The sequence below is a fragment of the Athene noctua genome, chromosome 16 (assembly GCF_965140245.1).
Source record: "Athene noctua chromosome 16, bAthNoc1.hap1.1, whole genome shotgun sequence".
Taxonomy (NCBI): Eukaryota; Metazoa; Chordata; class Aves; order Strigiformes; family Strigidae; genus Athene; species Athene noctua.
The window spans coordinates 10,946,138-10,960,862 of NC_134052.1; the positions used below are offsets into that span (position 1 = coordinate 10,946,138).

A 14,725-nucleotide genomic window follows, 5' to 3' on the forward strand; every position below is an offset into this window, starting at 1 on the left:
AAGAATTCCTCTTCCAGAACAGTAGATGAGGAGACAAAGCCACAGTAGCGCTGCGGACCGAGGGGAGGCTGCAACCAGCTCGGGAACGGAGTTTTGGCTCCCAGGCTGGAAAAGCTGCTACGAAGCATATCCAGCAAGTTGTGTGTGTTTGTGGCAGAGCTGGAAACCAACCGATATTTCATGATATAAGGCTGGATGTGTTGAAGTTAGTGGTAAAGCTTCTGTTGGCTGCAAGACTGGCACTGTAAAGCAGGATGATTTAATTTGGTTGTTTTTTTATTTCCTCCCTTAGCTGGAACCACCTCTGACTTACACTGTGTCTAAATGAAGAGAATTGGGACCATACTGAGAAATACCAGAGGATCCTCTTTCTAAAATTAGTCTAGGCATACAAAAGCTGAGTAGGCATCAGTTTAGGTCAGTAGAGGTCTTTCCAAGATGCTTTGCTGGACTTCAGATCAGTGCGTGAAGCAAATTTACTTATGAATTTGTAATTGCTTGTGAAAAATAGTAGTTTAACACCAAAATGCTGGTGATTTAAGCCTCTGAATCAGCAAATACATCTACACAAACTGGCACAACTCTGCTCACAGTTCAAAGTACAGAACCCCAAAATTGCTGTTATGCCCTGAAGATATAATGTTTAGTTAATACAGGGATTTAGACCATTATTTTTTTTCAGCTGCCTCCATAGCAATGCGGTGTGGTATCCACAGTAGGAAACCTCATGCCAGCAGCATCTCTGAAATATGCTAAAACAATCTAAATTAGAAAATGTCAGCTTCTTGGCTGATGTTCCTTTGGAGTTTCTTTTTTCCTTTCTTGTGCCTCTATAATTTTATTGGGATGACTAAATCTCTGAACTATGTTAGCAGTAAACAGAACTAATTTACCCCCTGCTTCTTTGAAACAGCTGCTGACAGCTGCACTATAATTCAATCATGGATCTTTGCAGTGCAGTCTGCAAAACATATTCATATTTTTCTGTGTTCTTCCCTCTCTGTTGTATTTAGACTGAAGGAGTCACACCAAATAGCAACATGTGCCAATTATGCCCATACACAGAGACTGATCTACATGAAAACAGAGGCTCAAGATAAAATATTGCCCAGACAAAAAGGTTCTTTGAATACAGGGAGAATAACCACACAGACACACAATGTTGTTGGGATATCTTTTGTAAAGTTGCAATGATTTATTTTACTAGTTTGTACAAAAGGCTTCTGACAACTGCTCTATGAAAAGAACCAGAAACGTGTATGCATTTTTGCCAACTGTTAATAAATATCTTCTTAAATAAGGAAACAAATGTGTTTAGGAACCGAGAATAATTTTTCCTGGATGTGATTGAAAAGGAATTCAGAGATGGAAATAAATAATTCTTCTTCCACTTGTGACAACTATTTACATAAAAATGTACAAACAGTGAAGCTGATGTTGAGCCTAGCAACAGAAATCCTGTTCTTATGCTTAAAAAAAAAAAAACCCAAACCCAAAACAGAAACAATCCCACATAATATTTAATATATGAAACCTATACAGAAGATACCGTGGTCCAAGTTAAAAATGCAATACACCAACGCAGTGACCACCAACACTGAAACACCCGCAAGAAAAACTAATCCTTGACTACTAAATAGTGGAAGTTTAGGCATGATTAGCTCTTAACTTTCTAGGCAGTGCCCCAAGTTCCTTTAGGAGGTTTACAGAAGCACTGGTGTATATAGGTATACAATGTCAAAAGACACTTCCCATCTGTGTGATTTCAATACCTCACTCCAAATAAGAGACGCACCGAGGGCAGTTTTAGCTGTTTATCGTAGATGGTCTTGTCGGCAGGCTCCGGGGAGAGATGGTCTTTTGGCTTCAGCTGTTGTCCTGCCATTTGGCTGTGTGTGGCCAAAGCCTCACCTGGGGGCAGTTAGGAAGTTTTCTGGAGTCGCACTTGCGGAGTGTGTGTGTGCCACGGCCAGGCTGGTGCTGCAGATGTTTGAGGTGCCTGGGTTGGAAGCCAGGCACATCTGGCAATGTGGCAACTGCTCACCGAGGCCCCAGTCCAAAACCTACCGATGTCATGGAGAGACTTGCACTTTCCCATAAGCCTAATCCTGCTACTGAGAAAACTGCTGGGAAAACACCAGTTGACTTAAAGATTAGAATTAGATCATCAGAAACAAGTTTCCAATTTATTTCATAGACAGTATTTTTCTTCCTTTGCTTATTCTTTTTAAAGTGAGGCATCTGGTCTGGATTTGATCTGTGACTTAAAGGAAGAAGAGCAGTGAGTGATTTCCAGAATCGGGCGGTTGCGTTCAATTTATCTTCTTTCTCTAACTCTCCTCTAAGGCAAGTTACGGAGCCAAGTTCCCACTGCAGCTGCATCGCCCTGTCCGCTCACTGAGCAGAGAGAACCTTCCCCAAGGATTTATTATGTTCTGGATCCATCTGTTGGAGGTTTAGGTTTTTGAAGTTTGGAGATTTAGAGCTGGGTGTGCTGTGGACCTGGTGTTTTATTGGACAGAATTTTCTTATTTATCTCCCTGGTGAAATTTATGTCAATCCTACTTTTTTAATCGCAAGGTATGCCAAAGGGTTGAATCGGTTTGTGATTGGTTACCGCTACTTTGTATTCTTCTTCACAACAACTTTAACTGAGTTTTAATTACATAAGTGTGATGTTTGTGTAACCTGTGACTTTAAAAGAAGGAAAAAGAAAAGCCTGGAGGGGATGTTTTCTTGTTCCTGGTTCCAGCTTGTTGGTGTGGCTCTTGAAAGGGATTTTTTTTTTTTAAGAGGTGAAGCCAATAATAGAGCAGGGGTTTCATCGCAAACCCCGACTCTGGGAAGTAAGGTTTCCTAGCTTGTTTCTAGCGGAGTCTGTGTGGTGCTGGGTGTATGTCCCAGCTCACAGCACCTTTTGCACTTGAGCCTCCGTGTTTTCAAAAAAGTGTTGAAACTTGTTCTGTCAGTGAAGTCAATGGACGTTTTCCAAACAGGAGCAGGATCTTAAGCGGGCTTTCACAACTCCATAATTGCTTAGGACACCCCAGCTAAACGTTAATGTTAGGTTTAATCTCTGCTTAACATTTTGCTGCTTTCCTGTTTCAAGTTCATAGCAAACTCAAATTCTTCCTAGAGGAAATTTCCTTCCCTGTTGACAGAAAAAATTATACCCCCAAAAGTCTTGCTCTTTGGAATTATTTCTTCAGTTCTTTTGCTTGCCAATTAGAAAATTCTTTTTTCTTTTTCCTTAGACTGATCTGTCCCTTGAATTTGCATCAATCCAGACATAGCTTTTGCTACTGTAGTTTAAAACTGAAAGTTGCATGTAATTAATCTTTGTTTTTGCTTATGAAATTGAAGAAAACAGAGGGATGGAAGTAATAATTCTCTAACAAAATACCTGTTCACTCCAGGTATATTTTGTTCACTTATTTTATTGCAAACTGCATTACAGGAACTACACATGCTTATTAGTCACAGCACATTCTCACCTTGGATAGATTACTATTTTTTAACTCACATTCAACACTGGTGAGTTTGCAATCTTCAGAAAGACTCATTTGCAAAAGTATGTATTGTAGGAGCCAATTTTGTAGGCAGATTTGGTTTTAAATGGTTTCTCTGGCTTGTTTCAGTTTACAAGCTCATTGTCTGTAATAAACTAAAACAAAATGTGTTCAAATGCCACTTAGATCCAGAAACTGTTCCATTGTCTGAACTTTCAGAAGCCCAGTCCTAAAAACTGTTTGAGATTTTTTTTAAACCCGTTGCTGGAGCACTAACCTTTTCCCCTCCCCCATACAGCCATACAAAACCACACTTTACAAATAACTTTTTTTTTCTTTCCTACAAATCTAATGACAGCCACATGCTCGTACCACCATGTTCCTGTATTTTTTTAAGATAACATTGGAGCTGTCATCAAAATAGAGCACTGAGATGGCATTGAGTTGTGTAGGAGCACAGCAGGGTTTCGGCACAGTCTCTGGGTTTATAAAGTGAACCTGGGGGATGAAAGTAGAAGCATGTTAAGATTTACTTTTCCCTTCTCCTCCCCCATATTTTTCTCTCCCTGGCAACTTTGTCTGTCCCATACACTCATTTGGACATGTTTCGAACACCTGGCTTTGTGTACAAATGTCTTGATGTCCCCTGCATGTACAGAGGCTGACGCACGCACCCAAGTCAGATCTAGTTGGAAATCTTTCAGCGAGGCAGGCTTTCATTAGAAAATTCCCGTTTGTCAGAGCAGTCAACGTTCTGCAGAAGTGTACCAGTTATGGTAAACTCTGTTGGATGTGCAGGCGAGGTTTTGTGAGAAATCCCATCAGCCCTGGGCAGAGACCCCTGTCCCTGCAGCTGGCAGCACTGAGACCTGGCTGGGGCCAGGGGCTCCAGGTCCCCTGTGCTCCTGCTGAGGGACCTCCGAGGAGAGAGGGGAAGAAGCATATAAAAAGCAATCTACCAGGAGAAAACCGCAGATATTTCTTCCCTTGGAAATGGAGATGCTTCTTGTTTCCCTAATACTTTTTTGCAGTGTTGTCCTTAGATGTGCACAGGGCATGGGATGTAGATGCAAAGGTGCAGTGAGCCTCCTTGTGCCCTGCAGCTGTGTGCAGGGGGCCCAGGCTGTTAAGCTGGGCCCAAGTTGGGTAGGAGAGGGCATCCAGGCAGGGTGGCTGAGGTGCTGCTCAGCCAGGGTGTTTGGGACCACCAGGCCAAGAGCCATAGTGCACTGGCTTTGGTGACACAGCTGGGGCTGGGTGGCCCCCAGCCAACAGTCCCACGAGCACAGGCGTGGCGTCATGACACGCCAGCTCAGGGCTCCCATCTGGACATCTCTGTACAGTTTCTTAAAACAAATACACAGAGCAGCTGGCCTGTGTAATTTTGGAATTCACTGACCCATTCCTCAGTCTGCCCCCAGACCCGCTTTTGGTGGCACTATACAGTGGATCCTCACAGAGTTTTTCCAAGAGATGCTGATAGTGGGGCTCATGTCCTGCTCTTTCCTTCCCATGCAGTGGGACTGCACCACCATTAAGATGCCTATCATAGGGCCCTTTTAAACTAGAGAGAGCATGTCAGTGCTTGCAGCAAAGGCAGGGTAATTCCTAGCCAACTATTAATTCAGGCCACTTGGCTAGACATGTTGAGCCAAATGCTGCAGGCATCTTAATGAGCTAATGCAGACCTTATTTCTCTTGTTAGCTTAGAGATATTTTTTGTGTATAAACTTATTTCTGAGTAACACCTATCAGATATAACTGTACTAGGAGCTACAGTGCACCTACCAGTGTCTGTACAATGGCATGATTTGTAGCATTCATGTATGAATTCAACGGGAAAGCACATTCTCCTTCACAGTAATATGCAGCATAGCCCTCCGGAGCGATGATCCAGTCCTTGATTAAATTGAAGCCATTAAATTGTGGAAAAAGACAGAAATATTGTGCAGTGAAACAAAAAGTAAAACAGCACATAAATCTATCAATTCATACATCCACATACAATTAGAGTGGCCTGCAAAATAAAAATCTGGTACCCGGACCTTTCTAATGCTATTTTATACACCTCTAAAGTGGCTGCTTTTCCTGGATTGACATATCCTGCTTTGCAAACATGTCCACAGAGTAGCTGAACTTCAGGGTTTAGTTGTTTATCTACTCAGCAGTGTGCTGTCCAACAAGGATCGCTTCACCCATCACTGTAATGCAGGTATAAGCTCTCAAATCAGAATGTCCTTAACCAGGTTTAAAAGAATTGATAGATGAAGATGAAGAGCCGTATGTGTGTTCAGCCCTGCCAGAGGAAATTCAGGGCCACAGCTTCTCAAAAAGACCCAAGTGTGAGTTTCTAGCCAGTCTCACACTAATTATTTCTATACCCTAACTTTGCAGAAGCACTTCTTAAGCATGCTAAAGGCAATACATAATTTTTCCCCTTTGGGATAAAAAAAAGAATCCAGTTATTTGCTTGACATCACTATTGCAGCTCAGTAAGCGATGTGCAAAGGTACCCCAGCTCCCACCCCAGTCACGCGCAGCCCTTACCTGCCATCCTAGGTCCCTGAAGCTGACGTAGAGCTCATGCTTCTTGCAGGCTTGTCGCTGGTCGCTGCTGCTGTTCTCTGCATGGGGACAATGGGTGGCCATAAGGCCGGGCTGCCATAGGGCTGGGCTGCCCCACGCTCGCGGCGTGCCCCAGCACCCACAGCCCTCAGCAGTGCCCCAACAGGGACTGAGGCAGCACTGCTCATCTGCTGCACTTGTGGGGTGCTTTTTTAATGTTTTCAGTTTTAGTCATAAAATAATGGCTGGGTTCAATACATATGAAATGACCCTCTGGCTTTCTATGCAAAGCCAAAAAAGGCCTGAGAAAATAGCTTTTTTGCCTTTTTTTTCCCCCTGGGCTTCCTCTGACCTCCTATTAGCAAAAAGCAGATCTCTCTGATTATTGCCTATTATTTAAAAGGAGAAACTGTGAAAGGAGTAATAAAGGCACCCTTTACCTATTTTCTAAATTCCTGCCTTTGAATCACCTCTGTTACTGGTGATGGTTGCACCTTCAGGCCTACAAAAGCAACATATGACATTAAGATAATGTGGAATTATCCAGTGCAGCTGGATCCAGATTACAGACTTCTCACACTGGGTGACAATGCTACAGACAAAGAATAAAGCATGGGTCTGAATCACAGAGCTGTGAAAATGCACTGATAGTTACGGTAGTTGCGTCCATCCTCAACATACAGCCTGAGGTGGAGACCAAGTAGAAGTACCCGAAAATACTTATTCAACTCTTGTCATTGGAAGCTAACTCAATATGGCATCTGCAAGCTGGAAGCAGGACACTGGTTACAGGGACTTTTCTAACATACTCGCACAAGTAAGAAATTCTTCTGTCCACTACCCATCCTTTAAAAATTGAATTTATACAGCAAATAGATGATAAAAATGCACAATTAAAACTGCAGACCATCTATGCTCAGGCAACTGCAAAACCCAGACCTTGGAAACATAAGCTATGGAAAACCATTTTAAGACTCTTGGGTTTTGTGTGAGAGGTACAAAAATACCTACATGTGGGCAGGTCAGAGAAGCCACACCTGTCACCACGGCTGCAGAAAAACATCATTAGTTCTAGGACAGGATTAACCTGATTAAATACAGGGAAGCTGCACTAACTCTGATGGGAGAGAGTTCTCCCATAGCCTTGCAGGTAATCCCAAGCAACCCAAGGCAAAGGTGAGTTGCAGATGGTGATAGTGTCCTATGCTGTCCTCTGCCTTCCAGCTCTGGCAAGCTCTCCCTCCATTCAGTGAAGTGCTCACAGAAATAGAGCTCGAATCTGCCACTGCCCTCAGCAGAGCAAGCCCTGCGCTGCGGTTCCTGCTGGGAAGGTCACCAAGGGCCCGTTATTCTGAGGTATCTCATCATTAAGCCACGTTTCTATTTCAAATGCCTGATGGGGTTTTCCATATTAGGAGGCACAGCTCCCCCCCAAACAGCTGCAGTTATCCTGAACAACAACTGGGTTTTCCTCTTCCAGGCAAAACTTTTGGGACTACTAATCGTTTTGGGAGCTAAACTTAAAATCACAAAATGTGAAAATCTACAGCGTTTTGATTCTGATCCACTGAAATATATTAATCATTTTGCTCTCTTATTGCTTTAATGTAATTTTATTTAATGTAATATGTAATTACATTTAAAAATGAGAATTTGTTTTATGTGTGAAAAAAGGCAGACTTTCTGGTTAGGTGCTTTTTTCTTTTTTTAAACTGGATTAAGAAATCCCTCAGTTTAACATTGTTTCCAATAAACATTATTTTTCTAACTTTTTTTGGAATAATCCCTAATCCCAAGTAGTTTCAAACCAGCAACTGAACACTAGTGGTAGACCAAAGAGACGAGAAAACAGACTGACTGTGTGAGAAACTGTTCCCACATTATCCCACGCCCAGATACACCACGTCAGCAACCCACACTGTACCTGCAATGTTCGACACCCGGAAAGCTTCCTGGTTCTTTGGTGTTTTTGATCGATTCTGGCTCCTTTGCTTCCCTCCTGTGGAGCGAATACTGCGGAGATGAACCTCGGTGGCTTTGAAGAAGGCTACCGTGAATGGCTGCTTGTTCTGTGGGCCGTGCCTTCCGATAAGACCCGCCAGTTTGGGATTGATGCTTTGCCCTTAATAACAGAATGGACTGGTAAGAGGGCCTGCAGTAACTTTTCAGCAGGCGTAGCAGACAACAAGGAGGAGAGCTGCTGGCTGGTCAGGGTGATTCCTAGCCATGTCTGTATGTGCTGATCCACCAAGGGCCTGGACTTAGTCGGCAAAGCTGCTTCTGACAAGAGCAGCTCAGCACAGCTAACTTCATTTTATATCTGCGTGTAAAAGTTACATAAAATAGTCCTACATATAATTATTTTACCCTAAATCCGCTTAGCATTAACTTTTCCTGCATTCTTTAGAGGGGTTTCTTTAAGTTCACCAACCTGTAATTTGAAGTGATCCTATAAAAGGACCCATAAAACTCTGCCCATAGGAACACTAAATTCCCAATGGAAGGTTATTAACTTAAAATAAAAATGCCTTGTATGAAATGCTGACAGAGTTCCAGATATACCATAGCTGAATAAAACAAATAGTTCAGATGTTTAGAGACATTTTGCTTATTGCTATATATCAGGTACAGCAGTGCTGTGAATTTTGCAGAACTGTTGATTACTGTTCATGCTTCCTTCATCCTGGGCTTTTAAAATAATTTGATTTTTGGTAAAAGATGATTAGGTGGTTTCTCTGTAGAATTAAATAAATTATTTACAAAAACCACAAGGTGGGGGTAGCAGTGGGATATTTCTTCCTGTTGCCTCTGGGTGTCCGGGTGCTGTTGAGAAATGCAGGGGTGATATCCAAAATTATTCTGTTCCAAGCTACTGAGTACTGCTGCTAAGTCAAAGTTATGTTAATGGCTTTTGAGATCCTTTTGCTAAGACAGATCTGGGACTTGTCAGCCACAAATCGAATATGCCAAAGGACAGCTGACACTTTCCTAGAGAAGCCCTGAAAGGCAGCCTGGCTGGGGAGAGCAGGTGAGGGGCTCTACACTCCACTGACAAAAATGCCTTTATCTTACTAGTTTCTTACTACCAGGTGAAAAGAAGCTGCTAACCTGCAGTATTTCTAGGTAATATTCTATAACTGCTGTTTTTGAGATGAGTAAAGTAAATGCTAAGGCTTAGAAATTACTGTCTCTATGGAATTGTTTCCATCTTTGCTCTTGCACGTGGCCAAAAGATTGGTAAATGTGACAGACCCAGAAAAAGGGCGCTGCACTCAAAGCTTGAGGCCAAGCAATGGACCAGCCTCGGCTGGAGTCCATTTTCTATTTTTCCAAAAGTGTGCAGCTCAGCCAGCAAGTCCCAGGCTGCAATATATGGGATTTGTGGAGAGGACTGGCTCAAGAAGTGTTTTAATGGGAGCTTGGCAGTGGGACAACTGCGCAGCATGGCCAGGCCTTGCAAACTAGATAAAACAAACTAATCTTGGGACAGGAAAAGCTTTGGCGAAAATAGCAAATGCGAAAACTCACGTACGTAGATTTATATGTGGACACACATCAACAACTTCTTCACCTTCTGCTTAAGCTACTTCCCGGAAACTTGTCTGAATGGTTTTCATTTTAAACATTTGAGTCTGAGCCCTCAAAGTGCTTAAGCAAGTAGCTAATGCTAAATACACAAGTAGTTTTGCTTGTGCTCGGGCTTTGCCGGATCAAAGCCTTATTTCCTGAAAACTAGCTCAGCTGCAGGAGTTAGAGCTCACTGAACACTGCTCCTATGGCTTTTCCTGGCCCTTCAGAGGAGTCTTTCTGCTTCCCAAAGCTGTTTCAACTAGCAAGTATATGTATGGCTGTGGTTTTTCCAGTGTAAATTATTTCACCGTTACTGTATCTCTAGAGCGTAGGTCAGCAGTATGCAGTGAGGGGACACAGCTTCACACTGACACGTTTAATGGATTTACATTAGTAGAGCAATAAGCAGCATTTGACCAATGAATTTCTCATGTAACGCCAACATGTCATGTTCAAGATCAGTATGGTGGTAGTGTTTCCTTAGGGGAAAAAAAGGCAAGTAATGCTCTGTATGCGAAGCAGCATATTTCTTTTTAATAAAGATGGGGAAAATCCACTTTCTAACTTTCCTATACATGTAGAAAGCAAGGTTAAGCATAATAGTCACCATTAGACAATGATAAACTTCTCCCAAAAGAACTAAAGTTTTGCCCTTGAACCAGAGGGCACAGCTTTATCTGCTTTTATGAGGCTTCTTTTTTAATACTGTCTAAAATGGGATCTTAGGTAATAAACTAAGTTACACTTGGTGGGAAGCTGCTGTTCCCATGTGCTGCTGCCGAGCAAGGCGTGTCAGTGCTGGGCTGAGAGCTCGCTGATGGCTACTGAGCCACTCCAGCATTTCTTCTGCTTGCTGCTTGAGCCAATCCCCATTTTTGAAAACAAATACCCTTTGATTCCACCATAGTTATACATGTTAATAGACTTATTTGGCAAGACTATAATGAAATACAAAAATCAGTTTAATTTCTTTTGTATAATTTCATCTGGACAGTGCTTGTGATGTCATAATTTTTTTAAATAGACTGTATTGGCTTCATGATTACAGATCCCTATATGTAATGACAGATATAAGGAAAACTGGTGTTTTTTTTCTAATTCACTTACAGCTTTGGGGATTGCCCAAGCATATAGTGTTGCATCAAAATCCTGCTGTGTTTGCAGCATATGATTTTCATATGAGGTCCAGGTGTAAAAGCAACTTTCTTGTTACTGCACATGGTTGGTCTAAATCCAAAATGAAACTTGGGGAGCAAAGGAGGACATGTTCTTGCCATTCAAAATAGAAATTAAAATTCACATGTATGGTGGAGAACTGTGAGTGCAAAGGTGTGCTGCCAGGGAACTTGGTTATAGAAGTCAAGCAGACAATTGGGTTCTGTATCTCTGTATTTACTTTTTAAACACTGCACTTGGCTTTTCTAACTTTAATGACACGCTGATTAAAGTATTTTGTTAATATATTTCGAGAAGGCAGCAACTTACTTTGCAAAGGGCTGAAATCATATACAAACAGCTAGTTTTCTCAGGTGTGCAAAAAGAAATCGGATTCCTAATTTTCATTGAGTTGGGTTACAAATAAGAATGCACTTATCACTGAACATGAGAATTTCTGTCTTTGAAAGCTCTCTCTGTGATAGATCTGGCTGTATGCTTCCAAAGATCCATTTCTAATTGCTCCAGCAGAGCAGAGGTACTGTAAGTGTGTGCAGAGTTGCAGCATTTCCTTGGATGCAGAATCCTGAAAAGTCTCCACTGAAGTTTGGAACATATTCATAAATCAGCTGCCTTTCTCCTTAATGCTGAAAAACAGGATTGACTTTTGTTGTAAAATCACTAGGAGAGGGTAGGGGAGGACAGACCGGTAAGAACACTTTATCGGAAAAAGAGCGTGTGAGACTGTAGTATCCGTGGTGTTTAGAGATATCAAGCCTACTTCTAACTATTGCTTTTCTGTGGACCCTGGGCTGGGTCTTGATGGTTTTCCTGTATGTGAACCATAATTGAACAAATGTGTCATGACCATGAATACAACTTCTGTACTTCCAAGTATTTCATTTAGGAGGCAAACTGGAAACCTAAAACATGGGCAAATGTTTGAAAATGGGTTAAGCTCATCTTGGCTGTTAATTTGCCTTACTGTTTTACCTTTAAGAGGTAAGATTAACTTGTAAATCAGGCTGAATTTTAATCTTTATACAAAGATGGCAAAAGGCATCTGTTATTGGGGTGGAGAACTAGTAACTTCCATGGTGAAGCTCCTCCTTTGTATCTGTGTTTGGGTTTCTGTATTTGCTTGGAAAGAGTAGGTTAAAACAAACCCATACACCTCTCGGTGCACAGGTCTCACATCCTTTCATACAGATGCCTCTCCATAGGTTGTCTGTTAACTGCTTTGCAAAAAGTCTTTATGCAAAATACTACTTACTGAAAATGTTCAGAGGGTTGCATAAAAACCAGTAGCAAGTGATATCATAGATGCATATCTGGAGAATGAAAGTATGTCCTTAGATAACTACACTCAGAGTATTTATAATAGTTTTGAGCTGGGTTTTGCTTAACCTCTCCTGTGGGGCAGTCAGGCAGTTCCAGATGGTCCCAGGTCCTGGGAACCCACATGAACATCCAGGATACTTTGGTTTCCTTTACAAGTTTCCAAGTAAGCATCAGGAATCTTAACTTTAAGACAAAGCAGGATAACTTTTTAGTTAAGAGCTGGTTAGGAAAACTCCCTGCCTGATTCTAAACACATCCTTTCTGGAGAAGTTTCAGAGCCAGGTCCTCCCACCCATTCCCAAACCTCACAGGTTTGTACCATAATCATACTGCTGACCTTGGAGTCCAGACCAGGCATGACTTCACTAGTCATTTCTACTGCCACAAAGGAAATTAAAATGGATCCTAGCTGGTTTTTGATTTTGTGCCAATTAACACCAGCCTTCTACATCACTCAGTTGTGTCTTTTTGCACATAGCAAAGTTTCTTCCTTTCTCCTTGACTGGATTGCACTACCTGCAAATTAGCCAGTAGCATACACGTACCTGGATGAGGATGTGTATCTAGCTAATACCGTAATGGCTGCAAACAGGTTACCAATCTGTTACAGCATTTGAGTACATCCTTAACTTGAAATATGTCTACAGATTATTTTTTTTATTATTTCTATCTTAGGCAAATTTAGGAAAAACGTGCCTAAGAAATCCTATTCAAAGGAAAGAGTACTGAATGCTTAAGGCTTCCGTTGGCTGGGAATTGTGTACCTGAAATCGAGACTCACTGATTGATGTTGGTGTCTGACACTCACCATCAATGCCTTCCACAGACAGCTGCAGGCCAAGATTGTGTTGGGGATTCACCACCCAGTGATTACTGGTTGCAGTAATGTCAAACACCAGCCACCCTTCTTCTGCGGCCCAGATTGTTCGAGAGTCGAGCAGGAACAAATCTGAATCCCTGAAAAAAAGAAGCGTCATTGCCAGTTACCCAGGCTTGCCAGGAGTCTCTATAGGCATCCACATACATGCTTTAAGCAACACATTTGGTCGGCCTTTCAGCAACAGGCAGATGATGCCAGAGCTGGGCTGCCGTGCTTTCCTCTCTAATCACCTTCAGATGAAGTGCTTTTCCTCTCTTCAAAAAAGGAAGGATGGGTTCAAGCAGCATTGGGGTGGTTTTGGGTTACTTTGCTGTTACTGTTAACCTTAGAGCTGCTGATGCAACTGCAGAAAAAAATGCTTGCCAGACACAGATTTGCAAAATTATTGTTTGCATATGCAAACTTGGTAATTGGGCAGACAATGCTGCTCATTATCCTTTCCACACATAATTTCCTGACTTTTATGCATAATTGTAGCATTGGTGCAAGCCAGCTGGAACACTGGTGTGCATATATTAACATATGAAATGGTTTTTAAAATTTGTTCATTTGAGGTTACAGGTAATTGATAGAGGCAATAACCCTCTGCACAGTCACAGATCTGCATTATTTGGGGTGGCAATTTTCTTTCAATTCATTGCTAAATTTTTTTAAAGGCCACTGCTGAGTTATTCCAGTTGAAGAACAAATACCAAGAAATGAGAAAGATCTGAAACAGAGAGGATTTTGTGCATTTGAAAAGGATTAAATAATTCTGGATTTACAAAACGTTTCCTGGCAAATTTCTGTAAAATAAAAATTTGAGAAAACACAGGTTCTGTAAAGAAAATAATCTTTTTTTATCAGAAATTAAGAAAGAGATGAAATTTGGATGAAAAAATTGGATAGTGGTGCAGTTCATTTATAAAAAATGACTTCAAGAAGAACAAAGAAACACGGTGGAAGTGTCTAGACAAGTCCTGTAAGAGCTGCTTTTGTACTTACAGTGTGCAAACACGATAACTTGTTTAAGTGTAATTATATCCTTGTGAATGAAGAAATATCCTTGGAAAACCCTTTAATCATGTCCTCAAAGCTTAAAGAAGGCCTTATTAATTTTGTCACTTTTGATTTGTCAGTGCAAATATACATATTTAACTTAGTTTACACAGTGCCTCTTGTCTGCACGAAATAATCAGGAGATCAGAAATGAATCTGAGAAGTGCTGTCGTCATACAGGCTTTTGTCTCATAGCTTTTCTTTTCTCTGTGCAATACCAAGAAACTAGAGGCTTTTGTCCAACGCAGATGACTCAAAACAGAAATGGAGTTTTATTGCAGTGTTTTACTATCTAGCTTTCCTTTCAACCTTTGTGGGCTAGAGCATGTAAGAGATGATGGCTTTCCTCTGTGAGCTAATAGCTGTCACCGCCTATGGATCTGTGTTGCCTTACCTGATATTAAACTTCTGAAATAAGCTCGTGCAGAGCACATGAGCACATTGCCCAGGGTGCATATGAGGAGGATTCTCTCATTTCTTCACCAATGCCCGAACCCTTTGGATACAGCACGGCTGAATAGGTAGATAGAGCCAATGCTGCTGAGGGTGCAGTCAGTGCTGCATGTGCAGCCTGAGGGAAAGCAGGGACTTTGTGTCACCTCAATTCAGCAAGAGAAGGCAAGATCTGATGCTTGCAAAAGATGTTTTGCAGGTGCAGCATTATGAC

At 41.7% G+C, this 14,725-nt stretch overlaps 1 protein-coding gene across 3 annotated transcripts in view; it reads right to left on the minus strand.

Moving 5' to 3' along the window:
- Nucleotides 1-1,175: 1,175 nt before the first annotated feature.
- BMP7 (bone morphogenetic protein 7) overlaps nucleotides 1,176-14,725 on the minus strand; it is a 47,081-nt gene continuing 33,531 nt past the window's right edge. Inside the window, exons 3-7 of one of the 3 annotated variants that reach the window (XM_074919995.1) lie at nucleotides 12,949-13,097; nucleotides 7,999-8,196; nucleotides 6,057-6,133; nucleotides 5,298-5,408; nucleotides 1,176-4,007 (exon numbers count right to left, since the gene is read on the minus strand). In XM_074919995.1, the coding sequence (XP_074776096.1) occupies nucleotides 3,858-4,007; nucleotides 5,298-5,408; nucleotides 6,057-6,133; nucleotides 7,999-8,196; nucleotides 12,949-13,097 (685 nt within the window). In that variant the 3' untranslated portion in view covers nucleotides 1,176-3,857. Of the gene's footprint in view, nucleotides 4,008-5,297; nucleotides 5,409-6,056; nucleotides 6,134-7,963; nucleotides 8,197-12,948; nucleotides 13,098-14,725 lie in introns of all 3 variants that reach the window. The other 2 variants (XM_074919997.1, XM_074919998.1) reach the window with 2 other exon arrangements.